Source organism: Blastomyces gilchristii (assembly GCF_000003855.2).
Source record: "Blastomyces gilchristii SLH14081 genomic scaffold supercont1.16, whole genome shotgun sequence".
Classification (NCBI taxonomy): domain Eukaryota; kingdom Fungi; phylum Ascomycota; class Eurotiomycetes; order Onygenales; family Ajellomycetaceae; genus Blastomyces; species Blastomyces gilchristii.
The window spans coordinates 1,272,022-1,296,779 of NW_003101667.1; the positions used below are offsets into that span (position 1 = coordinate 1,272,022).

Here is a 24,758-nt window from a genome sequence, read left to right on the forward strand (position 1 = left end):
ATCCTGAATAACACTAAGTGTACTCTGTAACTAATATTTTAGATATTTAAGTATGTAGTCATCACTGAGGGTTGCTTTGTATTATTTATCTTAGTAGAACCTCAGCAAGATCTCCCCTCCTTACAACTTGTACTGAAATACAATTGCTGTTATCAAACACCATAATATATATAAGTAGGTGTCGGAGCGGAACAACATTGTTCCCATAAGCAACTACAGCTCGATCTTCATCTCCATCTCCACCTTCATCTCCACCTTCATCTCCATCTCCATCTCCATCTCCATCTCCATCTTCATCTCCATCTTCCTCTCTTCTCTGTTTCTATCTCTGTTGCCACCTTGCAAGCCATGTCCTCCCGCCCTTTCAATCCACTGCCTACATTCCCCATTCCCATTCAGTGGGATGTGCCAGGCCGTATTGCCCAGCTGCGGGCCATGATCGATGACCCTGCCACCAGTCAGGCACAGAAGATTAACCTCCAGGTTGCTATCAATCTGTATCATTCAAAAGAGCTACCAGGACGGTTTAAATATATCCAGAATGGCAAGGTTGTCTCTCTTAAGGATATCAATTTTAAGCAGCCATACTGGGTTGAGGTATTTCCTTCACCTTCCATGATCTATATGCATTCACCGTTCTTAACCCTCATTTCAAACTAGGGTTATGGTCAACAACTATCTTCACGGGCTACAATTCCAGCTACCGTGCCAGGGCTGTCTTCTGCACCCTCTCAGCCTGTGTGCAATGTTGGTGTTGTTACTTCATCTAGTCCATCCTTGTGACTAGTAGCTAGCTTCCATCTAACGCCTCTTCAGCCTTCGAGCCAGCAACTAGCACATCACATGATATATAATACCTACGCAGAAGGCACCGGTGGACATGAGGTTAGCATTTTAAATTTCTAGGGAGTATCTACTTGGTGATACGCATGTTTGACACATGGCCTTGCATCAGATATTCGCCCGAATTAGGCCCATTCCAGGCCTCTTATCATCGTCATTATCGATTACTGTCACAATGCTCAATGACACTGGAAGTGATGTGTTGACTGTCTTTGATACAGATCTGACTGCTTTGGCCATCCCTCCAACCTATGAGGGGTTTGGGACATATGTCTCAGTATCAACACCGAATGGGATTATCATACGGCAACAAGTCATTGTTGACATACAGCTATTGGATTCGCAGGGGAATCCTGTGTCTGACTGGATTAGAGAGGAGGGCGTTATCACACCAGCAGCTCTTGGTGTTGGTAGACTTTCAGGTGATGGCATTAGGCAATCTCTATATTTTGCAACTGCACCAGGAAATCAACATCTGTATGTTGCTGAAAAGAAGAATGGCATTGTTAAAGTGCTTCCAGTTGTCTAGCCTATTTTCGGCTATTATGCTTATCTTTGTTTATCTTGCCTACTTATGTATGATCTATAATTCTTTGATATTTCATTATTCATATTACAATCAGGAAATCAGATACTCTCATTTGTGGAAGGTGTAAAGCTTGCTTACAGACAGTCTCATCACAATATGCAGTTGAATATATCTTGAAAAAATCCTCTAATTCTGATAAGATATCTGATGTAATCTTTGACTTTACACTGTGTGTTGAATGGAGTTCTCTAGCAGTTTCAAAACAGTGAAGATTTTATTAAATTTGATATAGAGTGGCCAGATGACAATCAATGCTCTGCATGATCTCAGCAGGTATATAACCATTCTTAAGAAGACATACAATCTTATTAATGGTGAAATCACTCAGTTAAGATGACATATTGGTGATAAAGGTAAGAAAGACACATTCTTGGATGATATTTGATTGAAAATGATGTGTATTGGATGATATTGAATGATTCTAGAGAAACATGGATATTTTGATTTTCTTGTGGTGTTTTGCTACTAATTTTCAGGGGGGGTGGGAAAATTCTGTTTTCGCAAGCAATACGTCCGCCACAATATCTAAGTATTGGTCAGTAAAGGATCGAATCCCCTTGAATCATATCATCTGGGCTATGAGGGCTGGGCGCTAGCCTACGAACAAAGGCTGCTTCTGAGTTTTACAAATGCATCGCTGACGGCGATAAATACTTATTTTCGGGGCCCTTTCGCTCCCAACCCGACTTCAAGGTAGGTCCGCTTGGCCCGAGGGTGACGGGGATGCGGATGCGGATGCGCAACGGGCCTCCTGGCGACAGATCCGCGACACGATCACGAAGGTGGGCTTGGAGGGCCTTGAGCTGCCGTCTGCTTTGCTACTTGTTGGTGACCATGCGGCTGACGCTATGTTTCACAGGACACTGGATGAGGCGCTCCGGGATATGATTCCGACGCATAGAGATGATGTGGATGGGTTGAGGTGGTCTTTGGACAAGCGCGGACAGGAGAAGAACCCCTGCGAGATTTCTTCTCTTGACTACGCTGTAGTATGCTTTCCTGGCGGCAAGGGCGGCTGGCCTTGCGAAGCAATCTTTAGAGGCACCCAGGTTCTGCTGGGAGCTTCCAGAGTGTGATCCAAATCGTGCTCAGCTGTCGTCGATTGTTTTCAGCGGGGGGGATGGTGGGGGGTTGTGAATTATGCATGTGTCATATAATAAATTTTAGCTTCCAGGCATTGCAGTTATGGACGGAATCACGGTTGCAGGGTTTTGATCTTTTTCATTTGTACCTGTTCTAAACAGGTCGCGCCTTTACAAATATTGCAATGTGCACCTCTCTTGGCTTTATGTGTTTTGATCTCTACTGTAACATTGTCTTTTTTATGAGGCCTGCTCGACTATTATAGAAATATGATGCTGCATGTCTGAAGCAATAAGGGGGGGATATAATACAATACGAATATCAAAACCTGAACGCCAGTCCACTTATAGATAAAATTTACATCATAAGTTGTTTGAGTCCATTGCTCTGAAGATGGCATTTGAACTTTTGAGGCCATGGGGCACGATTAGTAGTATGGGCGTTCACAATCCCCCGCGGTCGTCCACCGAACACCCTTAGTTCCATGTCGGATAGAGCCTTCCACGTATGGTTAAGGGCATCATCGGAGGACAATTCAAACCGAATAAACCACTAACCATTTGTTTGCCTGAAAATGTGCCGTCAATATATATTTACAAATAATGAACGCAAGATGTTTCAAAGTGATATGTATCACAGCCACGACGTGGGTTGGAGGGTACATAAAGTACTTACGGTTCAGGGTGTATTTCGACAGGTGGAAACGACCCAGGGTTGATCTGCCTCCCATTCTGGGATACTTTCTTCGTTGCGCTTTCATCCACCTCCGCCTTGCCTGAAACTGGCTGATTAGCACTTTTCATAGGATTTATCTTGCTACTATCTCCCGCTCCATCTTGGCCCCCCTTCTCCCCTCCGCCGTCACTCTTGTCGTCGTCATGTGCGCAGCCACAGTCGTAGAAATCTCCAATCTTGCTACAGTCGAAGATATCCTTGTGGAGCATCTTGTTCACTTCGTTGTGAACATGGCATGCCCATGCAGCGGCTGCGGAGCGCGACGACACTTGCGGCGGGAATTTTGCTAAATGGGCCTGGAAATGGGATGCGCATTCGCCGCTATCGAGGAATTTAGTTAGTGGGAGACATTTTCATCAATATTTGAGCAGCTCAGCTTTGCAGGAAGGATTCAGCTCGAGACAAGGACGTACCAAGGGTATAATCTTGAGAATAGATATATGTATGACCGTAGCGTTTCTTGTTGCTCCTCTGATGGCTCGTCTGGAAACTGCGCTATCATGGTATGGAGCACTCTCCAAGCTGCCCGACCAAGTTCCGCCCTGTAAGCAACAACTCTCCTGTTAGCTATCTAACTTAACTATACAATCCGTTCTTAGTCAAGTTGTCTCCGCCCCGTAGGACCCACTCAAACGCGAGAGCTTGATAGATAGCAATAGTAGCAATAGCCACGAGCCAACATAAAAGCAAGTCCAAGCACAGCTAGTTATCCTTACCTCGCAGTCTCATTGCCCATCTTCGAACTTACCACACCCCCTTGCAGCATCTTATCTGTTATCTCGACATTGGGAATTGTCCTGTCAACGTGGCCTGGGGCACGCGCCTCAGGACTTAGTGGGGAGCCTTGGCGGAGGAATGCGAGGGTAAGGATGAAGAAGAACGCAAGGCCAATAAAAAGAAACAATCTTGACGGTGGCCGGTGTGCCATGTTCGTTTCGCGGAGAATGGCGCTGGAATGGCTAGCTATCTATCTGGACGGCATTGGCGACACAAAGGGGGATGGATGAATGGAGTAGCAATTGTCAAGGGCAGACGATGAGGTTGACAGGCACAAGCACACGTTTTGCGTAAAGCAGGGAATCGGCTCTGGAAGCCCTTTCCTGTCTACTCGGCGAAGATGCGCAAGTTGCCTACCCCAAGTTGGGGTGTTTGGGATGAGCAGTGAGCAGCGAGATGTTTGTGCCGTGACAAGCTGCCATCGACACTTTAGTCATGTGACCGACTCCAACCCCCGGCCACAAAGCGACCGGCTCTACAAAGTTAAAGTGTAATAAATTATTACAAAATAGAAGGTCGGCTAGAAACAGTTAATTTCACGAGCGGGATAAAAGGAGAGAATAAATGTATGTATGGTATATGCGAGGGTATTATCATAAAGCTATGAACATCTATCTAATCCAATTCGACGCCTGTATATGCTAGCTATAATGAAAAATGATATAAAATGATATACATCTCTCTTTCCCACGTTTTCCCTTGCGTATATTGTAGATTTTTGTTCAAAGAGAATAAATATTAACAAAGAAACAAAAGAGGTGACTCCCGAAAAAGAAAAATTTTGCCTTCCAAAACACCAACTCATCTCGTGTCTAAAAGTTCACACGGAATCTTTTGCTCGTTCTCACTCTTTCCCCATACCGGTAGAAGGCCCAAGGAATCGGCGTCATTGCCAGCGCAATGAATCCCAGCAGAGAGTTGCCCCAACCAAGGCCCAAGGAGCTGTACATTTTCAAGCCACAGAGGGGCAGCAGTGCACCTCCTAGGGAGCGGAAGACAGTGGTGGCAGCCATGGCGCTGGCAGCATGTACGGTGAAAGCGTCGACAAGATACGTTGATCCGGTCATCTAAATGGATAGGGATGGTTAGATTCGGGAGCTTGATGCTGGATGGAGATAACCAAAAAACGAGAACGAAAAAGGAAAAAAAAGAATCAATACTTACAAATACCATGATCATACCAATACCCAAAAAACTAGTGCCAAAGATCGGTACGACATAGTGCATGCCCTTCTCGGCCGTCCAGCCGTACCAGAATAATCCGATTGGGACGCAGAGGCCTCCTGGAATCATAAGTGGGACTCTGTACTCGGGCTTCATTTCGCCGTTATTCTTTTTCGCGAGGTTTTGAAGGATGCGATCTGACAATGCTGAGCTGAAGGCGAGGCCTATGAGTGACCCCACACCAATCCCTAAGAATGCAAGTCCGGCGCTTCCTATTGTTCATCAAGTAAACTAGGTTAGTTGATTTGATGCACTTTGTCGGGATCTTTGGGGAGGCAAGGGGAAAATGGGAGAGGATGGGGATGCTTGGAAACCCCGGTGAGATACATACCTGTAGAGAAATTGTATTGCCCTACAAACACACTCGAGAAGGTTGTGAAAAGTAGGTAAAGATAGCCGTAGACGAGAGCCATGTAGAGAGATAGTAGGAACACAATAGGAGACAGGAACAGCATTTTGGTTGGCCGAACAATGGCGAAGAGGAATAGTTCTTTGGACGTTTTACCTGTGTCAAGGACGGATTTGAGATTTTGGTTGCCAGTTTCTTTGACGAGTCGCTTCCTTTTCTGTTCCAACAGAATGGAGTGACACGATTCACTCATAAAGACAAAGGTGTTGACGGCGACAGCACCGGACTGAATGTAACAGAGAAGAAGCGGTTAGAAGCAGAACTCGTGCAGGCAGGGCACGGGGAGCCCAATAAAGCGAGATGGTTTACTGACAGCTATAGCAAGAATCCAGAATGTCCACCGCCACCCCATCGACTCAGTCAAGTATCCTCCCGCAATTGGGCCCGCAACAGGACCGATTAGCGGTCCAAGAGCCCAAGCACCCATGGCGGCTCCTCTCTTTTCTTGTTTAATCATATCCGCTAGTGAAGCTGCACCGATTGTTAAGGGGCAGCTACCTGCCGCGCCGGCGAAAAACCGAAAGACGATAAGTGAATCTAATCTCGGGGCAACAGCGCAAGCAACGTTGAAGACAATAAAAAGAACATTGCAGGCATGATATAGATACATGCGCCCATACAGTTCGGAGAGAGGGGCAATAATTAGCGGGCCAAATGCATAACCTAGCAGATAGACAGACATGACGAAGGAAGCAAGTTCCAGGTTATTCGTTTTGAACTCGGTCATGACCTCCGCAGTCCCAGGGGCAAAGATGGAGGATCCCAGGGGCCTGCCCATAAATTGTTAGCTGCGTGAATCCAGGTAAAAGTGCAGGAGGTTGCAGTGGACAGAACATACGTTAAGAAAGTAATCAGCGCTATTCCTACCACGATGCCGACTTTCTTGGTCGTCGGCCAATTGTAAGGGTTCATTGGATCGTCCGGTCCATCCCAGTCGACCTTGTTTGAATCCATGGGCTCTCCGCCTGATAGGGGACGATCGTGATATTGAGATCCGACCTCACCGCTACTGGGTAAGGTCGGCCCTTTATCGACATCTGCCATACTCACGGATATAGCATGCTTATTTGCAGGGGAAGATGGCCGCGATGTAGCATTGCCCGACAGTGTCACAGCATCATCGGGGCTAGGTTCAACTATCGTTGACGCTTCTTATTCTTGAGTTAACTTTGACAATTGTGCTGGTTTCACGATGCTTGGTGGGTACATACTGTCACTGGCAATCATTGGGCCGCCGAGGTTTGTTGGCGGCAAATATCAATGTTGATATTCCAGTTATTTTTTAAATTGGATGAGAATGGAAAAAAAGAGCTCCAAGCCATCAAAAGTTCTCCTGTTCCCACGCCCTTGACCTAGAAAGCGCGGAAAGCGAGGGTTGAAGGGTCAAAATAGGGTCCAAGGAAAACGGCGGGGGAAGTCCAATGTAAGGTAGCAAAGTCGAGCTCCCATACAGAGTACAGCGATCAGAACAAAAGTGAATTTCCTTGTCAAGAAGGCTAATTCAACCGAAGCATCAAAACGGGAAAAGAAAAGAGGGTATGAATTAATAAGTCAAGCCGGTTAGATGATCGCAAAATGCACAAATGCACAAATCCAAGTAAATTGCTTGACAGAAGCTTATCCCTCTCCTTCCCCGCTAATCCTCTCGGCAGGAGACAAGCCGGGACTTAGGGGATAGCTAGTCCATCGTCTGGGATAAAACCTTGGCAGAGAAAATTCAGCCAGCACAGTTTGCCAGAAGCATCTGGTATTTGACTTTATTGTGGGCCTATTCGGCAATTCTCCTTGCAATGGACCCGTTGTTGGCAACTTGTAAGTTGTTGCTCTCCAAACTCATCAAGCTTGTAACTGCATGGTTCTCGCTCCGGGCGCGAGCTTCCAGGGGTCTGTGCATTAACTATCATACACATGCTTTGCTCTCTGATTTCACGAACGACTGAGCTACTAGAATAATAACACACAAAGTGTCCCTTCGTTTGTCAGTTGGTATTCCGGAGACAAGTCCGGAATCTCTCTAAAAGATAAAAGGTTGACCCTGACCATCCAAAAACCCCAAGGTCCACACGGTTGGGCTGAGCGCCAGCGCAGGACGAAAGGACTGTGCACCAGTCGTTGGACCAACTCAAGGCCAGTGTGGTCACTGTGGTGGTGGTGGTCACTATGGTTGGTGGTGGTGGTGGTGGTGGTGAGAAGCGGGAAGCGTCGACGAGTCTTTGATCTGGTTGGGCGGCGGCATAGCGCCACGTGCAAATTAGCCGCATTCTGGCTTATCCGCATGCATAATTCACAATTTTAAGCACAAACTTTAGCGCTCTAAAATCTACACTTCTACACTAAGAAACTGGATGTTGAGAGCAAGAGAAACAGCAGAATAAAGACTTTAGTTATTATTAATGCTGCTGTAAGCAAGCCTTTCCGACGACTGTCAACTTTTCAACCTGTGGATGTTTGCGGATGCCAGCAGAGTTCAGTTAAGGAGAATGACTAGAGCCAATAATAAATCCATGGCTTCCGAATCATCCCATTTCATAACCATGCATAATAACTTACCTGCACTATATCTGAGGTCTCAATTATATCCAGCACTCAATTCACATAAACCAGCCACAGCCCTATGTTGGAAAAGAGAGCCTCATATTGGATACGGATTACAATAATACATGATTCAATTCGGACACACAGTTACATGGGCTCCGACTTGACTACCTACGCGCCCAGCCTCGGGCGGGGTTTGGCTGGTTGCTTTATTGTAGTATGATCGGGAGCAAAAGAAGGGGAAGAGGAACAGCCATGGCGTATTTCATCCACGATGTAGTGGTTTCCTGCGATGGTCTGCATAAAAACATATGGATGAACACTAGGCTTTGGGCTCTACATGGCCTGAACTAACTATCAACTAGGTGGACTCTGACATGATTTATCGATTTATGCCCCTGACTTACGTATAGCTGTACCTGTGGGAGAAAAATACTTCCCTTCCATCCTGGCACTCTTCGGGAATTTCTTACTTCAATTCTGACTGATATATTATAGTTATAAGCTGCTGCCCTACCTATTAGCCTTGAATGCTACAAGGTAAATGTACTGTACATGGACAATAGCCAAATTTGTTATGTATAATTAATTACATGTACAGTATTCAGCACCAATGAGCAAGACAGAATTTTGGTTAGGATTGAAATATATATATATATAGTTACATTTTGTTTGTAGAATTGGCTTCACAAGCCATCAAAAAAATGGGAAGTGTGAAAAGTGGATTTGTTATATCCTTAATGTGACATGATTCAAGCAAGTTCTGTTTGTTCAACATTGTCTTGAAGTGTGCTTGGAGTCTTGGATTTCAGATGTTAGAATCAAACACCTATCTGAAGGCACTTTTACATAGCTATTCAGAGATAACATCTCACATTCACAGCTAGGTTTACAGGCACATAGAGCTTTCGTTCAACGTGGCCATTAAAAGGCACATAGAAAGCCTGTTTGCAAAGCCAGTAGTTAAGTCTTCTGGTGCTATTGATGAAATCAGCAAATTCCGGGGAGCTCACAGGCATAGAGTTTCCCTGGGGTTCAGATTATCAGCCTGGTCCAGCATTCTTGGGGGAAGCGTGCGAGGAATCGGAGGTAGACCGTAACCGGTGAGCAGAGGTTGTTATGAAATTATCTGAGAAAGCCTATTTAGGTGAGTAGAGGAGTGAACCTAGAGTGCAAGGCGCATTCCCATAGTTAGAACCCATAGTTAGACCCCATGTTAGACATGTCCAAGTTGCTGATGCTCCCTCACCCCCCCCCCCAACCAAGGAAAATCGGCACACGAAACCTGTGGGAATGCGTTGCAGGAGTTTCCTTTGGCGAAAGGTTCTTCCGGCCAGGGACTGTGCCGAACAACCTCTTTAACCCACATCCAAAGCTTCATGCCGTTGAAATCCCTGGGACCCTCAGCGCTCACTAAGGCGCCTAAGCAGGCCCGTCAGGTTCATCTCTCACGCAACATCTTGAGGTAATCCTCACTTGCCCACACCAAGATGAGGGCTCTGGGCCTCTGGCAAAGATAACAATGTTTACAATCATGAGTGGTGCTCGCTGGAGCGAGGCAGATTGACTGTGTCTGGACGCGCAAGTGTGTTGAGGGTGGGCAGAAAGTCCTAAGGCTTCTTTCTGCTGTGCCTCGCGCGTGAGGCGCCACCAGATGTTCTAGCCCTCCAGAGTCCAAAGCCTTGCCCAACTCCTCCTCTCTCCTCTTTCAGGAAAACGATTCTTCATGAAGCAAATAAACCTAGAGAGCCAGATGAGCCGTTGGAGTTTTGTCTTGTTACGATAAATATCTTCAAGTTTACCTATCCTAAAGTGTTGCGGTTCGAGCCGCTGGCTACAGCGTGAGACTGTCACATAAAACATCAAAATGAACGAGGCTCAACCCGAAGAACTGGCGGGAGATCTACTGAACAACTGCGGGCTTTGCTTGCTATCCCTTGGTAATAATACCACCCTTGAGATAACATGAACAAATAGGCTGAAACCGGCTCTAGATGGCGGAGGCGTCAGGGGGCTCTCGAGCCTACGGATCCTACAGGGTTTGATGGAAAGAGTCAACCATGAGCGTGCCATCGTTAACCTTCCCTCCGTGAAACCCTGCGACCTATTCGACCTGATCGGTGGCACCAGCACGGGAGGGTATGGTTCCTATTGCAGCTATTGTGATCATTTACCATAACACACTGACTTTCCACAGACTTATAGCCATAATGCTTGGACGCCTCGAGATGGACGTAGACCAGTGCATCGCGGAGTACTCACGAATGATACAACAGATCTTCAAGAAGAAGTCATTTCCCGTTGACTGGAAAGGGAAAATTAAAGGCCGTTTTAACACTGGGATTTTAACGAACTCTCTACAAGAAACTTTGCTATCCCTCGGCTTATCAGACGCCGACTTTCTTAATGACGGCAAAGAGAGGAAATCTAGAGTGTACGTGAAATATCTAGAAGATCCCCCTGCCGAAAGCTAACAAACTGTAGATTTGTTTGTGCAACGGCATTCGAAACTAAAAGCATCATACGCCTCAAATCCTATAGACTCCCGGGCGACCCGAATCTCAGCCCTACTATACTAGATGCGGCGCGCGCAACATCTGCTGCAACATCCTTCTTCGAACCAGCTGCTATCGGTACCCGGAGGTACGTGGACGGCGCTTTGGGAGCTAACAACCCGGTGGATGAAGTCTGGAATGAAGCTCAAAATATTTGGTGCGCGGACGATGGCGCTCTTGAGCCATTGGTGAATTGCTTTCTCTCGATTGGCACGGGAAACCCAGGTGTCTCACCCATGAACGAGGGTGCCTTGAAGATGTTGGCAAAAGATATAGTGAAAATGGCAACGCAAACCGAACGAACTGCAGAAACATTCCAAGCAAGGCACCGAGGTTTATTCGATCGTGAGAGATATTTCCGTTTCAACGTTGCTCAAGGTCTACAGACTGTGGGGTTAGAGGAGTATAAGAAGCAGGGCCTGCTTGAGGCAGCCACGGATGACTATTTGACTTCGACGGACCAGAGGGTTCGGCTAAGGAATTGTGTAAAGCGCCTCAAAGAAAAAAAAGGTGTGTAGTCCGGTTTTGGCCTCTTACTGCCTTCGACATGGGATGAAATAGAACTTAATGGCCTTAGGTAAAAGTCCTATCGACTTAGTAACAAGAATACGGGTATGATTAAATATCGAATTATCTCAAGATGTATGCGCAGTTGCTAATATGTATTTCCCGCATATTAGTCTTGTGGCAAGCTTAATCGCGAGCGTAGAACCGGTACGTCTAGATGCAACTACGTGAAAACAATCGAATATATGTTAATATCTTATTAAGCCTCATATACGAATATCTGTCTTTCAGATCCCGCTTTCGTTCAGAATCCTAATTTTACGGGGCGGCAAAATGAAATTCATGTTATCCACCAACACTTCGTATCCGCGAAGGAGAAAAAGTTGCAGGGACGTGTCTGTCTCTGGGGTCCCGGAGGAGTAGGCAAAACGCAACTCGCAGCAGCTTATGCTTTATCTCACAAGCAGCATTACTCGCACATCCTAAAGGTTTCGGCGCGGAGCTTTGCAGCTTTGGAAGAAGATTTTGCAAAGATCATATACGAAGTCACGTCGCACGCAGGAGTTGATGCGAACCCCACCAGCGGGGTCAAACCCCAAATGAACGAAGCAGAAATGCAGGGAAATATTCATGCTGTCCATCGGTGGTTTTCAGATCGCCAAACCGGCGACTGGCTATTGATAATTGACGACGTGAGTCTTGCAGGCGTGAATATTCTGGGATTCATTCCTCGAACAGAGACTGGAAATGTCCTCATAACTAGCCAAAGCCGGGAAATTGGTGGTTACGGTCATTTAATACCCCTTGAAGACCTAGACCCGGAAGACGCTGTTACCCTCCTTCTAAATAAGGCAAACATACATGATGAGGAGCTACGAAGACAAACACTCCCCCAAGCTACGGAAATAGTCAAGTGTCTGGGATACCGTGCCCTTGCAGTGGAGCATGCAGGTGCTCTTATTGGATGCAAGGGCATAGAATACTATTGGAATGTTTTCAAACTCGACCGGACCACAGTTCTTGACCATCCTGAAAATACTTCTATCCATCGGGAATCTGTCTTCACGACATTCAAGCTATCCTTTGGCGTACTGATGGAAAAGAACTATGCAGCTGCAGTACTCCTGACATTTCTTGGCTTTCTGGATAACACGACGATTTCTGAACATCTGCTCCTTGAAGGCGGGAGGCGCCGAAAGTCACTCCCGTCTGTGCAGATGTTCGAAACTCGATTAGAATTCGTAAATTCTGTAGCTGACCTGCACGCCCTGGCCCTCATATACTATTCCGAAGGAGAAGATGGTATAATGATATCGCTTCATCCGCTCGTCCATTACATGAGTCGTGCGAGGTTAAAGCCTATCCAACGACTAACTCAAACAACGCACGCAGCATATTTCCTCCTATCACCCATTTTGTTTCGATCCGCTACTGAGAGCTCTACAAGCCATTCATCATTCAAACATCTCCTTCAAGTTTTACAGCAAGCTATGGATGCAACCGAGGAGCCTCTTTCTAGCGTCCGCCATCTGCGACTGTGGACCTATCTCGCTCAATTACTGATTAGCTACTATCCGTACTGGCATGTTTCAGGTAAAGTTGGAGACTTGTTTGCTATTGGCAAACGTGCAGTTTCTGTTCTTGAATTTTCAACGGATGAACACAATTTTACTGCTTGGGCATGGGCTTCCATTCTTGTGGCACAAGCTTCTGAATTCATTCCTTCTAGCGGGGTTTCAGATACCTCTATCAAAGTGTTCCTAGGCAAACAACTCAATCCGAGAATAGCGTTGGCCCTGGACTATGCTACCAAGGTCGATGAAGCCGATCCTTCACCCTCCCATCTAATACTTCCAAGAATGGGCTTTGGTCCGATGACGCTGAGGCGAATTCTAAAAAGAAAACCTTCGGAATGGTTCGTTTCTATGTACGCGAAACTTCTCCGGGAGGCCGCATGGCTATGTACGCGCCGAAAGTTATGGCATGAAGGATTACTTTTAGCGACACTGTCAGAGCTCCCCACAACTTTTTTTGACCGACAATATTTGGCAAGATTCAACTTCTCGCCAGCTCAGGCAGTTAAAGCCACCTTCACTGCATTCTCCAATCAAGATATAGAAGGACTTCTCGACATGCTCAAGAAATTCGGGCAAGATGTAGAAGACCTCCCGACTAGGGGAGCTCGATATGATCTCAGCAAGATCTTGGCTACAAAAGGGCAATATGCTGAGGCTGAAGTGATAGCTAGGACACTTACTGCCCAATATTCAGGTGATTCCAAACTCGCTATTCCATCTTTCGAGGGAACCTTCTACACCTGGGCCAACAAATTACTCGCTATCTGTTTGGCAGGCCAAGGGAAATTGTCAGACGCGCGGGACCTTCTCGTCGATGTATATAACACTGTGCATGAAACGTCTGAGGGCGATCACCTCGGCCCTTTCCACGCGAGCTACCTGATGATTCTCTTCCACACTCGATTCAGATTGCATTTTCCGAAGGATATCAGCGACTATCGGCGGGAGGTGTCCGAAGTGTTCCGACGTATTTATGCTGCGGATAAATCTAATCTTTTGAGCGGAGAAGGCCTCGCCACGGGCTGCCTTCTATTATCGCAGGGTGCACTGGACGAAGCGGCTTTTATTTTTCAAGAATTATCCGAGCTCTCAACTGAGATTCTAGGCGCGGACCACCCTCAGACACAACACACGGCCTGGCTTCTTAAAACTGCAATCAAAGAAAGGGAACAAGAGGCCGCCTATGAAAAGAACGGAGATTTCTGGATTCATTTCGGGTGCATGACCTTTCAGAGAGAGGTTAGCATTTTCAGCTCTCCTAGAAATTTCAAGCCTGTTGTGGGGGCGCGAGAACAACAGATTTCGTGGGAAGAGGCTGCTAAATGGTCTCATAGTCCAACAGAGGGTAAATTTAGTGGGAAGATATACGGGATTCAGAAGAAGATACTTTTAGTTGTTATGACCGCAGGGTCTGTCCTACTTGCCGGTTGGTTTCTGTTCACTTTCGGGGCTGAACTAAGCACGGCTTACGTTTTAACTGCATTTTGTACTTTAGCAACTTCAACGTTAATTTTGGATATTGTTGGCGGTTTTGAGGTGTCTAGTAGGTGGATTATCTGTTGGATGCAAAGGCCTCCGAAGCCATTGAAAACAAAAGTGCGTCCGTAGGCTAGTAATGAGATCTATTATCAGAAGTTTGAATACTAAATTTTATGATAATACGCAGGTGGATGGTGGACATAAATGGTAATCACATAGTAACATCGTGGTCGGCGATCGGGCTGATGTCCTGATATTCATGGGTTTGTATTATTTTCACTCTCAATCCAACATAGAGAATACGCACAGGTCATATATATTCTCTTGGAGATTAGACTTTGGATGTGCTTAAAATAATCCTTTAGCTCAAAAGTTTACCATACGCTAGTATTACCTTGGACTAGTTAGCGCAATAATTATGCTTATTTTAATGACCATCTGCACTGTACTGTATGTAATGTACATGTACGATGATCAGCGCTCGACACTTTACTTGACCTTATGGCTTTGTATATACTCCGTACAGGGTTAATCCTAGCGTGAGTAGGAGATATCTAGGTATGTAAGGTCCTCGGCAACGTAAAAAAAAAAAATAAGTTCATTCCAGGGTTAAGAGTTGCATACGATCTCTGGATAAAGATTTGGTATCATGACAAAGGTTTTGTATTTGACTCGCTTGCACGGTGGTCACCTTTACGCGCTTTTTGATCCGTAGTAAATCTTTCCTACAACCTGGCTTGGATTTGCGGCTTACCACCTGGTCATCTGGGGGCAAGCACGTATGACTGAGATGGTATTCTCAAATCAGTTACATGGCATTCTCCAGAGTACACAACCTAGTTTTCCGATCAAGACGAGCAACGATGTCATGATATATATTCCAATGCAATGGCTATTGTAGTGGAAAGCACTACAGCCACACGAGGTATCACAAAAGTGGCTCTAGAGTCAAGAGTTAAGTAGGCCCATCTGTTAACTGTTCTTATTATTTAATCGTAAAAGGTATCCTATCAACCAAGCAGTAGGGGATTTGATGGGGAAAATAAAATCATGGTCATGATGAACTTCGCCGCTGGTTGGTAAGGATCCTTCCTATTTTCAGTAATTTTCCTTGGGGTGTTTGTTTATCGATCGACTTTCATAGCCATGGAAGAAGTATCCCTGAAATTGTTTGTATGAAAGATATATATGAAATTGCATTTAAGGATCTCAACATACTACAGCCTCGGTGGACCGATCCCCAGATGCCTGCCACCATCTACAGCAATATCGACACCGTTACTTTTAGAACGATTAGCGTCATTCAGAGAACCATTTGAGAATGGATAAAGAACAGCGAAAGGAACTTACATATAGTTTGCAGCCGGCGAACAGAGGTAAATCATTACACCTGCAATATCTTCCGGCTCCCCTAATCTTCCACGAGGAACATCTGAGCTCAGCTTGTCTCTCCCTCCAAGATTTCCAATCAGCCCGTTCGCGAGTTTTGATGGGAAAAATCCCGGGGCGACAGTGTTTGTTGTGATGTTACGTGGTCCTAACTCAACTGCGAGATTTCTTGCAAGATGATTTGCTGCAGCCTTGGAGACTGAGTACATGATCGTACCGTTCTCGCCAACATGGGGTACATTAACGCCCGCAACAGAACTGACTATGACGACCCTTGAAGGATCCTGGCTGGTACCAGCCGCTTCAAGTAATGGGGTGAACCTATTCTCAAGTCAGCTTTTCAAGGGCACTCTAGATATCGGTTCAATTTTTTTTCTCCTTACAGTCTAACCAAGTTAAAAACTCCTCGAACGTTAAGATCGAGGATCTTCTGTGAACTCCAGTCTGGAGTTGACTCAAATGGTCCTCCCCATGTTGCCCCGGCATTTGCAACTAAGATATCAAGCGTTCCATCGCTTTTTCTGACCTCGTGGACTAGTTTTGCTACCTCCTCTGTATTCGCTGCATTGGCCTGTATACCAACTGCATGCCCAGCGACGCCAGGAATCTGGTTTAACTTTTTCACCGCCTGGTCAATGCCTTGCTCTCCAGCAGATTTCCTAGCGGTAATGATAACTTTTTTGGCGCCGGCTAGAAGAAAGGCAGTGGCTGTATGGAGGCCGATGCCTCTGGACCCTGGTAGGAGAATTAGTAGCTAATAGGTGAATAACAAAAAGGGATCTCACCTCCTGTAACAAGAGCGATCTTGCCGTCAAGACGGAAAAACGAATCGTAACCACGAATCTCAGACATGGCAACGGCAGCAACCTATTTTACAGCTTACTGGATGCAAGGAAGATATCACAACAAACACGAATGTTCAAGAATGAACAAATCTTGAAATAATCTCCCAGGACCATCTAAGAAGCTCATTGCAAATAGCTCTAGCGACCCAGCAAAGGGGAAGCTGTACTTCGCTTCTTCATAGTGATTCCATGATCTCACAATTTCCCCCGCAAAATCGGGAATTGATCTCCTTTTTAAGGTTGTTGCCTCGGGACAACTCCTAACACCGATATCCGCAGCCGAAAACCGATCATATCCCTGACACTAGCCGAATAGCGTGCGGAGGGAACTAAAATGGGAGTGTTGTCCAGAGCCACGGAGTAACTATCTATTATTGTTGGTTTTCCCTACGCTCAATTAGATTGCTCCTATGGTCGTCGCATAGATACTTTGACGAATCGAGATGATTTCGGGAGAGCTATAGCAACTCCACATTTTTCCTTTCTTGGCAGTACGACAGCGAGGACAGTGGCAAGGACGGACCGGAGGTTTAAATGTCAGTATCTCAGTATCTACGAATATTGTTGGATCCTAGGCCTGGAACACACATGCTCAATATATGTCATAATTTATATTGCTTTATGTCAAAACGATGGCAAAAGACTTGAATATGTGTTAGTGACCTGGCATAACCGATACTCTTGAAAATATATGGATCATACAACTGAGCACATGAATTAGGGATGGATATGACACGTGGGTAAGTACACATTGGTAAATATTAAACAATGGATATAGCTGTGTAATAATCATAAAATTAACATAAACAAGATTGCATGGAGGCTAATTCTGAGAATTATATAGGGAGAAACAAGCAGCAATAACATGTAAGGAAAGACAGATGACTTTCAAGGAGAACAAATGATAAAACAAGTAAGATGCCAGCAGTTACTACTGCTCAAAAAGAATTAAGGGTAATGGCCTAGTAATAACAGCGGGCGAATTTAAGAAAGATAGAGCTCACAGCTCATATCCTTGAATAACACACTCCTCTCGACGGCAACAGGGGGGGGGGGGGAAACAGATAAATGAAATAAAATAAAGTCTAGAAGGCAAACTTGTTTTATGCACTTCTCCTTGAAATCTCAGAGAGGAACCTCATCCAGTTCACCTTCTCCCGCCGCCCCGTTCGTTGCTTTGTCACCCGAGGCCCCGATTGAGGTATCCGATTTTCGTTGCGATTGAGAGTTTGTTTTATCTGCTAATTCCTGATTTGAGGAACCTGCTGTATCACTTTCATAGTCGGCCTCCGTGTCGCCATGTGCAGGAGGTGGATATTTTCCGTCGACAGGCGATTCCGCGTCCTCTTGGCTGGGTTGGGCATTCTCTTTTCCGTCTTTAGCCGGCGGCGGCGGTGAAGACTGGGTTCCGTAACCATTTTCATCCTCAGTCTCCGATTCTTGTCCCTGAGATGGTCCATTCGCTTCACTACTAGGGGGCGGCATGGGAGGGAGCTCCTTGTCGGCTGGCTGCTGTGGCGATCGGGAAGTTGAATTTGTGCGGCCTAATCGTCCGGATGAAACGGACCCGGAGGCGTTGTTTAACATAGCTTGCTGGCGATGCAGTTGCGCACCCACACCTGGAGCCATTTGCCTCAACTTTGGATCTGCGTTCAAGTAGTACCCGCGGACACTAACAATTGTACCCTCCCGCTCACATCCTTCTACCCACTCTGGTCGGACGACAGGAATATTCATCTCAACTGCTTTTTCCCAAGCAGCACCACTACCCTCCGTGCAGACAAAATGCGTAGTATCTATCCGCACAGTGTCAATGAGTTTGGCACCAATTCGATCCACAGCCTCTTCGAGCGACGTCCTTAAACTCTGGGGTAGAACGCCCGGTGTAATAGTTATTCCTGACAAGTCGGTCATCTTATGTGTACGGCAGACTAGTTTCTCTGAGCTAAAAGTGCCGGCGGAAGTACGGAGAACGAGATGGAAAGTATAATCTGTGTCAATTGCAAGGCCGCTGATTTTGGTGCTAAGCATCTCTTTTGGCCTTGGAATTGAACCAGCCTTGGAGTCATTGCGGTATAAGGATAGCGACTTGAGGGACGCGGTGGCTAAATTTATTGGATCCCATTCTAGGACAAGGGACGTTTGTGTCGCATTTCTGAGGCGGAGAACCGGTGGAGACGGCGTATGGATGCCATAGGTGTGTAGGATACGCTTTTGGAGGGATTGAAAGGCGGAAACACTTGCAGCTTCAGCGGCCTGGTTGCGCGATACTGTAATATCAACGATGCTGCCTGATGCTATATTTTTCGGTAGAAGGACAGAAGGAAACTCGATCTAGAGTCAACAATGATAAGCAAAGCGTTCATTGCGCAGTGGCAGGCAGAAATAAAGAGGCGCACACGACAGCAGCGCCTTGGAGTACTTGCAAAAAAAAGGGCTGGGTTAGAGCTTACGAGTCGGTTGTCTTGGGTCAGGAGGACAGCAACGCCAGCATCGACCTTCCCAACGGTCAGAGAAACCAGCATGACGAACGAGTGAAGATGACAGAAGAAGCGACAAGAGTGTTATATGGCGAACAGCATTCGAAAATCTGATTGTCGCAAGATATCACAAGCTGAGATTTCGAGGGCCGGTAAATTAGTGTTTCATGAAGCTGTCTAGATGAAGTCGATTACGTCAGAATTTAGTTACATCTTCCCGGAAAGGACGCGTCTGCCGCTGCTTTAACACCTGGACACATCATGCTTATGGAGGCAAGAATCGCGCCTCCTTTTGGCCTTTATCAATCCTCCAAAGGGTGCCTGGCTTCATCATCTCCCTACCAGTCAACGAAACAATACAGAGGTTTGGCAGCCGCTTGGACGTAAGGAATATTAAGCTCAGCGGATGCCTCTCACACCCATACATTATAATGATCCAAAACTCTCGTCACGGTATTCTTAAATCACGTGGCCACATGTCCCCTTGATCTTTGTCGATTGGGGGTCGCAAGGTGCTTGCAACAGGCAGAGCCTATCCTTATGTCGGGAGAACACGCGAATTCAGTAGTGAAACTATCACTACCACTGGTAAGCGCATCGCACGTCTGTGAGGCGTGAATCATTCAGATCTGACAAGCTTGTCTAGCAATATCAGCAAGACCTGTTCTCGGAACTCAGAGCTGAGGATGAACTCGTCATTCTTGCAAGGGGACTTGGCCTGCTGCGTATCGTGACGAATTTATTACATTCTTACGATGCAGCCGGCAATAATCTAATCATAGTGGTGGGCGCTGGTAGTCTAGAAAATGAATGGATTGGAGAAGGTGTGTAGCCTCGGGATATTTTGACAGAACCATTTTACTCATTCGCTATTGCAGCTCTCGCCGAACAATATGCAGTCAGCAGAACTCCCCTGGCTCGAGGGCTTAAAGTGATCAATACTGATCGAGCTACTGTTCCTTTGAGGTATGCTTTTCTCTGGCTTTAAGAGCTATTGTTTTCATTACCTGACATAGTATAAGGCAAAAAATGTACGCCCAAGGCGGTATCCTGAGTGTCACCTCTCGGATATTGGTTGTCGATTTATTGTCCAGTTGAGTGGCCCTCCGGCATATAATTGGAGGGTTTACTAATAGAAACAACAGAGATACTTGATCCCGAAACCATCACGGGCTTAATTGTTCTCCATGCTGAAAAGTAAGTCCTGGTCGCTACTAGTTTTAGCCTATCATATTAAGTCTGTTCCAGGATCACGGCCACCTCGTTGGAGGCATTTATTATCCGCATATATCGACAATTCAACAAAGTTGGTTGTTTAAAAGCTTTCTCTGATTCTCCCGAACCTTTCACAATTGGATTCAACCCCTTAGCAAACATGATGCGGAATCTATTTCTTAGGAAACCGTCTCTCTGGCCGAGGTTCCAGGTTACCGTAGCTGAGTCCTTAGAAGGGCGGAAGAAAGCTGAAGTCATCGAGCTAGAAATACCGATGACAGACAAAATGAGAGATATACAAAACGCAGTCTTAGAATGTGTCGAAGCCAATATTCGGGAACTGAAAAAGTCAAATTCTGGCCTCGACATTGAAGACTGGACAGTGGACAGTGCGTTGCATCAAGACTTTGATGTGTCTATCCGGCGACAGCTGGAGCATATGTGGCATCGTGTAAGCTTTCGGACAAAGCAAATAGCCAACGATTTAACTGTCCTGAGGTCGATACTTCAGTAAGTCTCGGCGACCAACATTTCATCTAGAGATATGGCAGGTGAGCTAATACACTCCACAGTTCGTTATTGACGTACGACTCCGTCTCCTTTATCAAATACCTTGACACGATTATAGCTGCTCACTCGCCACCTCCGGGATCAACAAGGCAGAATTACTCCCCTTGGCTATTTCTTGATGCAGCGCATGTCCTATTTCAAACCGCCAAGTCCAGGGTTTATCGCGGCAAATTGGACAATCGGCAATTTATACCTGACACTGCCTCCCTACCAACTGCCTTGGAACCAGTGCTCGAGGAACAGCCGAAATGGTCAGTCCTCGCGGATGTTCTAGATGAAATTGAGAGGAGTACATATCTCAATCCTGTTCTCCCGGGTGACTCGAATGGAACCATTCTAGTCATGTGTAGTGACAGGAAAACCTGCTGCCAAATCAGGGAATATTTAGAAACAATGCGCATCAAAATCGAACCCTCTAATGACGAGATGGAGAGCGAGAGTGAGGCAGATGACGACAAGCCGTCTGCAGAGTTTATGCTTCGGAGGAAACTCCGTCACTATTTAAACTGGAAACGCGCTTCGTCCAGGATTAACAGCAACCTTTATCATACTAAATCAAAACAGGAACCAGGAACAGCGCCAGGGTACAATTCCGTGGGTTCAACCACTCAGTATCAAGGACGAGCACCTCCGAATAAAAGACGACGAGTTCGTGGAGGCGGTGGCTCAGGTCTGGCACCAGCCAGAGGTGCAAGCAGTAGTGTCCAACTTGATACGGAAGTGCCAACGCAGGTATCAACCCTGCTGGAAGAAATTAAACTTGTTGAGCCGGAAGAAGAAACCATCGAGGTTGGCATCGTGGATGACGATCTTGAAGATATGGAAGACTACTACCAACTCTATGACATGAACGATCTCTTGATGGTATACCCTTACGACGGCGATATGGATGACCATGTTCTTGAAGAAGTCAAACCACGGTACATAATCATGTACGAACCGGACGCAGCCTTCATTCGCAGAGTAGAAGTCTATCGAAGCTCTCACACGAACCGGGAAGTCAGGGTTTACTTTCTATATTATGGAGGTTCGGTCGAGGAACAGCGATATCTAAGTGCTGTCCGAAAGGAAAAGGACGCGTTCACAAAACTGATCAAAGAAAAGGGGGTATGTATGCACCTTGCGCTCTACATGATAATATTTCTAAGTGAACTAAATGCAAAGTTCTTGCGCAGTCCATGTCCCTAACAATAAACCACGACAAAAGCGCCGAAGATCCCCAAGAGCAATTTCTTCGAACAGTCAATACCCGCATCGCTGGTGGAGGCCGACTGGCCGCAACAGCAGCCCCACCCACCGTCGTAGTGGATGTGCGTGAATTTCGCAGCGCGCTCCCATCCCTCCTCCACGGACGAAGCATGGTCGTAGTTCCCTGCCAACTAACAGTTGGCGACTACATCTTGACCCCGGAGATTTGTGTCGAGCGCAAATCGATCCGTGATTTGCTCAGCTCCCTGAAAAACGGCCGCCTGTACAATCAGGCGGAGACAATGCTCCAGCACTACAAAACCCCAGTACTGCTAATCGAATTTGACCAGAACAAATCATTCACTTTTGACGCATTCACCTCCGCCACAAGCACGCCAAGCTCAGAAAGCCTATCCAGCAACCTGATAAACCCCACAAATCCAAAGTCCATCCAGCACCTCCTCACACTACTCACGCTCGCCTTCCCACGGCTGAAAATCATCTGGTCCTCCGCCCCGTTTCAAACAGCAGAGATATTCGCCGAGCTGAAGAAGAACAATGCAGAACCAGACCCCATTCGCGCCGTGCAAATCGGGCTAGACTTTGATATCACGTCCTCTACAGCTGCCGCCGCGGCTGCCACCGCAGCAGGTACGGGTAACAGTATCATGTCAGCCGCGGGGATTGAGCATCGGGCCTTCAACCAGCTACCGCAGGATATGTTACAGGCTGTTCCCGGGGTGACGCCGAAGCTAGCGGAGCGGTTGATTTTGGAGACGGAGAATTTACAGCAAATTGCGAATATGGAGATGGAGGAGTTGGAGCCGCTGGTTGGGAAGGAGGTTGGGAGGCAGGTTTTGCGGTTCTTTCGGAGAAACGTTTTTGATGAGGAGAGTGCTGATTAGGTGCGTGGGCGATTTCTTGCTTTCCCACATACGACTAGCTATAATGCCGAGGTAGAAGTCACTTAGGTTTAGTTAAAGTGCACTACAGATCGTATCATGTCTTCGTTTGGAATTGTATAAGGTTGGCGATGGGCCGCTTCCAAATATAGCCCATATCAATACTATATCATGAACCAACGGATTAGGAAAAAAATTCATTTACGCCTTTCTAGCCGACCCTAAATTTTGTCTTTCATTACTTCATTTTTGCTTTCGGTTTATCTATGCTTTCAAACTGCCAAATTGGGAATGTCGCAAGAGCCACCACAACGGAAAAAAAGTAGGGCAAGAAGTGCAAAAAGCAGAAACGGAAAACAGAAGAAAAACAGAAGCGAAAACGCAATAACGGAGGCATGCCAGTAAGTAAAAGCAAAAGTCTTTCATAACCATGAGGGTGAAATTAATTTAAAATGAAGCCGGTCCAATCGTAAGCCGCGTTAAAGAGGAAGAGTAAGGCGGGGAGAAGTTCGGAAAAAGAATAATCCGCGAATAAAACAATTGGACTGACTTGTGGTTGATAGTGCCCATACTCGCCCTGTCTGGTGTCCCGTCCGATGATCGGCTCGAACCTTGCTTTATAGGTATATGGATTCTTAAGATAGTCGATAGCAATATCTGACCGGAAATTCTTCAGCCGAAGATGCCCGATTTCTATCCCTGGAGATGAGGAGCGCTGGGGGGGCGCTGAATGTTTGCCTACAACGTAACAGTGGCTATAGTGCAGCGGGAGTGTTTCCAACAGGAGCTGTCTGCAACGTCAAAGGATAGAGAACCGTCCACCTTGGGACTGTTGAAGCCAGACACATGCATAGAGAGGGAACGCGGCCTCGTCGGATCAGGGTAGATTTTTTGGGAGAGATTAGATCTCATCAACATCGATGTCCTTGTCGTCTTCGCTGCCATCACGGTCTTCGTCGAACTCGACGTTGTCGTCAATATCCTCATGGCCATAGCTGTTGTTACGATATTAGCGACATATATATCAACATTAAAAACGGCTGAAAGTGGAGGCAAAACGTACGTATCAGTCTCGTTAATCTTCGCACTCTCAGGCAACTCGCCGTAGGCTTTTAGACTTCGAGCCTCATCGGCATTGTATTTGAGAATAACGTCACCCTTCTCGTCTTGGTAATCTCGTAGAGATAGAAGAATGATGTCTCCTTGGTTAATCCAGACCTTCTTGCGGAGTTTGCCACGGATATGAGCGAGTCGTTTTTCGCCATCGAAGCAGAGGGCTTCCAGTCGTCCGTTACCCAACATCTTGACGACCTGAGCATATTCTTGTCCTTCCTCTTTGAAGGTCAGTTCTCGCTTCTCGTTGTCATTCTCGTTCTTTCCACGGCGTCGGTTTTTACCACCCTGTATACAAAACGGGATGTTAGCGTCCTAGTTTCATAGAACCGAACCAGCAAGGACGCTTTTTCAAAAGAATACATTTCTTCAGAAGAAATTTCCCCACGTCCTCAAGTGAAGGCGCAGATGGTACTCAAGCGATATGTGTGGCAATGTGGGGGTTTGTAAAGAGGGGTAGAAATCGTACCTTTCCCTTATTCTTCGGCATATTGAACTGTTGTTAAACTGTTCCTGACTGAAAGTGTAACGATTTCCCGGATTTTATATGTAATGATATGTACTCGGATTGCTGGAGAGAAAACGTTGGGGGTTGTAGTGATGATGTTGTCAGATGGTGTTGTCAATTTCGGCTCTTATATAGTGGGGGATTTTTCTGTTTCTGCTGGCTGGATCGCCACTCCAAACCGTAACTATACCCGATTTGGCAGCCTCAACGCGCACCTTAAAAACTTTTCAGGAGT

General features: G+C 46.3%; 8 protein-coding genes across 8 annotated transcripts; 3 read left to right on the plus strand and 5 right to left on the minus strand.

Annotated features, from left to right (window-relative positions):
- Positions 1–348: 348 nt before the first annotated feature.
- BDBG_17515 (uncharacterized protein) lies at positions 349–2,508 on the plus strand (the record flags this gene model as incomplete). Its single annotated transcript, XM_002622717.2, has 5 exons — positions 349–597; positions 661–747; positions 817–885; positions 956–1,320; positions 2,130–2,508. 5 exons carry the CDS (start codon positions 349–351, stop codon positions 2,506–2,508), a joined length of 1,149 nt encoding a protein of 382 aa, XP_002622763.2.
- A 179-nt stretch (positions 2,509–2,687) lies between these two features.
- BDBG_06883 (FAD dependent sulfhydryl oxidase Erv2) lies at positions 2,688–4,471 on the minus strand. Its single transcript, XM_002622719.2, has 4 exons — positions 3,967–4,471; positions 3,664–3,792; positions 3,191–3,571; positions 2,688–3,083 (listed from the first exon to the last, which is right to left on the minus strand). The coding sequence occupies exons 1-4, from the start codon at positions 4,176–4,178 to the stop codon at positions 3,068–3,070; spliced, it is 738 nt and encodes a 245-aa protein (XP_002622765.1). The 5' UTR covers positions 4,179–4,471; the 3' UTR covers positions 2,688–3,067.
- A 368-nt stretch (positions 4,472–4,839) lies between these two features.
- Positions 4,840–6,887, minus strand: BDBG_06884 (MFS multidrug transporter; the record flags this gene model as incomplete). Its single annotated transcript, XM_031722814.1, has 6 exons — positions 4,840–5,094; positions 5,192–5,459; positions 5,579–5,886; positions 5,974–6,430; positions 6,499–6,796; positions 6,872–6,887. The coding sequence occupies 6 exons, from the start codon at positions 6,885–6,887 to the stop codon at positions 4,840–4,842; spliced, it is 1,602 nt and encodes a 533-aa protein (XP_031579817.1).
- A 2,100-nt stretch (positions 6,888–8,987) lies between these two features.
- On the plus strand, positions 8,988–14,750 carry BDBG_06886 (patatin-like phospholipase). The gene is made up of 7 exons (XM_031722815.1): positions 8,988–10,135; positions 10,190–10,334; positions 10,393–10,629; positions 10,680–11,260; positions 11,328–11,362; positions 11,431–11,464; positions 11,522–14,750. The coding sequence occupies exons 1-7, from the start codon at positions 10,063–10,065 to the stop codon at positions 14,440–14,442; spliced, it is 4,026 nt and encodes a 1,341-aa protein (XP_031579818.1). The 5' UTR covers positions 8,988–10,062; the 3' UTR covers positions 14,443–14,750.
- Positions 14,751–15,234: 484 nt separating this feature from the next.
- On the minus strand, positions 15,235–16,955 carry BDBG_06887 (3-oxoacyl-acyl-carrier-protein reductase). The gene is made up of 4 exons (XM_002622723.2): positions 16,488–16,955; positions 16,086–16,437; positions 15,664–16,023; positions 15,235–15,594 (listed from the first exon to the last, which is right to left on the minus strand). The coding sequence occupies exons 1-4, from the start codon at positions 16,552–16,554 to the stop codon at positions 15,531–15,533; spliced, it is 843 nt and encodes a 280-aa protein (XP_002622769.1). The 5' UTR covers positions 16,555–16,955; the 3' UTR covers positions 15,235–15,530.
- BDBG_06889 (DNA excision repair protein ERCC-4) lies at positions 16,924–24,358 on the plus strand. The gene is made up of 10 exons (XM_031722816.1): positions 16,924–17,287; positions 17,392–19,615; positions 19,674–19,851; positions 19,906–19,993; positions 20,050–20,120; positions 20,173–20,224; positions 20,276–20,752; positions 20,815–21,919; positions 21,988–23,303; positions 23,466–24,358. Exons 2-9 carry the CDS (start codon positions 19,568–19,570, stop codon positions 22,903–22,905), a joined length of 2,937 nt encoding a protein of 978 aa, XP_031579819.1. The 5' UTR covers positions 16,924–17,287; positions 17,392–19,567; the 3' UTR covers positions 22,906–23,303; positions 23,466–24,358.
- Positions 17,137–19,708, minus strand: BDBG_06888 (chitin biosynthesis protein). The gene is made up of 2 exons (XM_002622724.2): positions 19,001–19,708; positions 17,137–18,881 (listed from the first exon to the last, which is right to left on the minus strand). Exons 1-2 carry the CDS (start codon positions 19,070–19,072, stop codon positions 17,673–17,675), a joined length of 1,281 nt encoding a protein of 426 aa, XP_002622770.1. The 5' UTR covers positions 19,073–19,708; the 3' UTR covers positions 17,137–17,672.
- Positions 21,582–24,723, minus strand: BDBG_06890 (translation initiation factor 1A). Its single transcript, XM_002622726.2, has 3 exons — positions 24,485–24,723; positions 23,966–24,303; positions 21,582–23,897 (listed from the first exon to the last, which is right to left on the minus strand). Exons 1-3 carry the CDS (start codon positions 24,503–24,505, stop codon positions 23,804–23,806), a joined length of 453 nt encoding a protein of 150 aa, XP_002622772.1. The 5' UTR covers positions 24,506–24,723; the 3' UTR covers positions 21,582–23,803.
- Positions 24,724–24,758: the final 35 nt, after the last annotated feature.

Bases quoted from the DNA above. Each gene is read 5' to 3' on its own strand.
- BDBG_06888 (XM_002622724.2), bottom strand. From the start codon at position 19,072: ATGCTGGTTTCTCTGACCGTTGGGAAGGTCGATGCTGGCGTTGCTGTC. The intron at 18,882-19,000 runs GTAAGCTCTAAC...TGTTGACTCTAG, and splicing joins TGACCCAAGACAACCGACTC to ATCGAGTTTCCTTCTGTCCT.
- BDBG_06883 (XM_002622719.2), bottom strand. From the start codon at position 4,178: ATGGCACACCGGCCACCGTCAAGATTGTTTCTTTTTATTGGCCTTGCG. The intron at 3,793-3,966 runs GTAAGGATAACT...TGTTGCTTACAG, and splicing joins ATGGGCAATGAGACTGCGAG to GGCGGAACTTGGTCGGGCAG. The intron at 3,572-3,663 runs GTACGTCCTTGT...ATTCCTCGATAG, and splicing joins TTCTCAAGATTATACCCTTG to CGGCGAATGCGCATCCCATT.
- BDBG_06886 (XM_031722815.1), top strand. From the start codon at position 10,063: ATGAACGAGGCTCAACCCGAAGAACTGGCGGGAGATCTACTGAACAAC. The intron at 10,335-10,392 runs GTATGGTTCCTA...GACTTTCCACAG, and splicing joins GGTGGCACCAGCACGGGAGG to ACTTATAGCCATAATGCTTG. The intron at 10,630-10,679 runs GTACGTGAAATA...AACAAACTGTAG, and splicing joins AAAGAGAGGAAATCTAGAGT to ATTTGTTTGTGCAACGGCAT.
- BDBG_06889 (XM_031722816.1), top strand. From the start codon at position 19,568: ATGTCGGGAGAACACGCGAATTCAGTAGTGAAACTATCACTACCACTG. The intron at 20,225-20,275 runs GTAAGTCCTGGT...AGTCTGTTCCAG, and splicing joins ATTGTTCTCCATGCTGAAAA to GATCACGGCCACCTCGTTGG. The intron at 21,920-21,987 runs GTATGTATGCAC...GTTCTTGCGCAG, and splicing joins AACTGATCAAAGAAAAGGGG to TCCATGTCCCTAACAATAAA.
- BDBG_06890 (XM_002622726.2), bottom strand. From the start codon at position 24,505: ATGCCGAAGAATAAGGGAAAG. The intron at 24,304-24,484 runs GTACGATTTCTA...TTTTGTATACAG, and splicing joins TGCCGAAGAATAAGGGAAAG to GGTGGTAAAAACCGACGCCG. The intron at 23,898-23,965 runs GTACGTTTTGCC...TCGTAACAACAG, and splicing joins AAGATTAACGAGACTGATAC to CTATGGCCATGAGGATATTG.
- BDBG_06887 (XM_002622723.2), bottom strand. From the start codon at position 16,554: ATGTCTGAGATTCGTGGTTACGATTCGTTTTTCCGTCTTGACGGCAAG. The intron at 16,438-16,487 runs GTGAGATCCCTT...TTCTCCTACCAG, and splicing joins GATCGCTCTTGTTACAGGAG to GGTCCAGAGGCATCGGCCTC. The intron at 15,595-15,663 runs GTAAGTTCCTTT...TCGTTCTAAAAG, and splicing joins TCGCCGGCTGCAAACTATAT to TAACGGTGTCGATATTGCTG.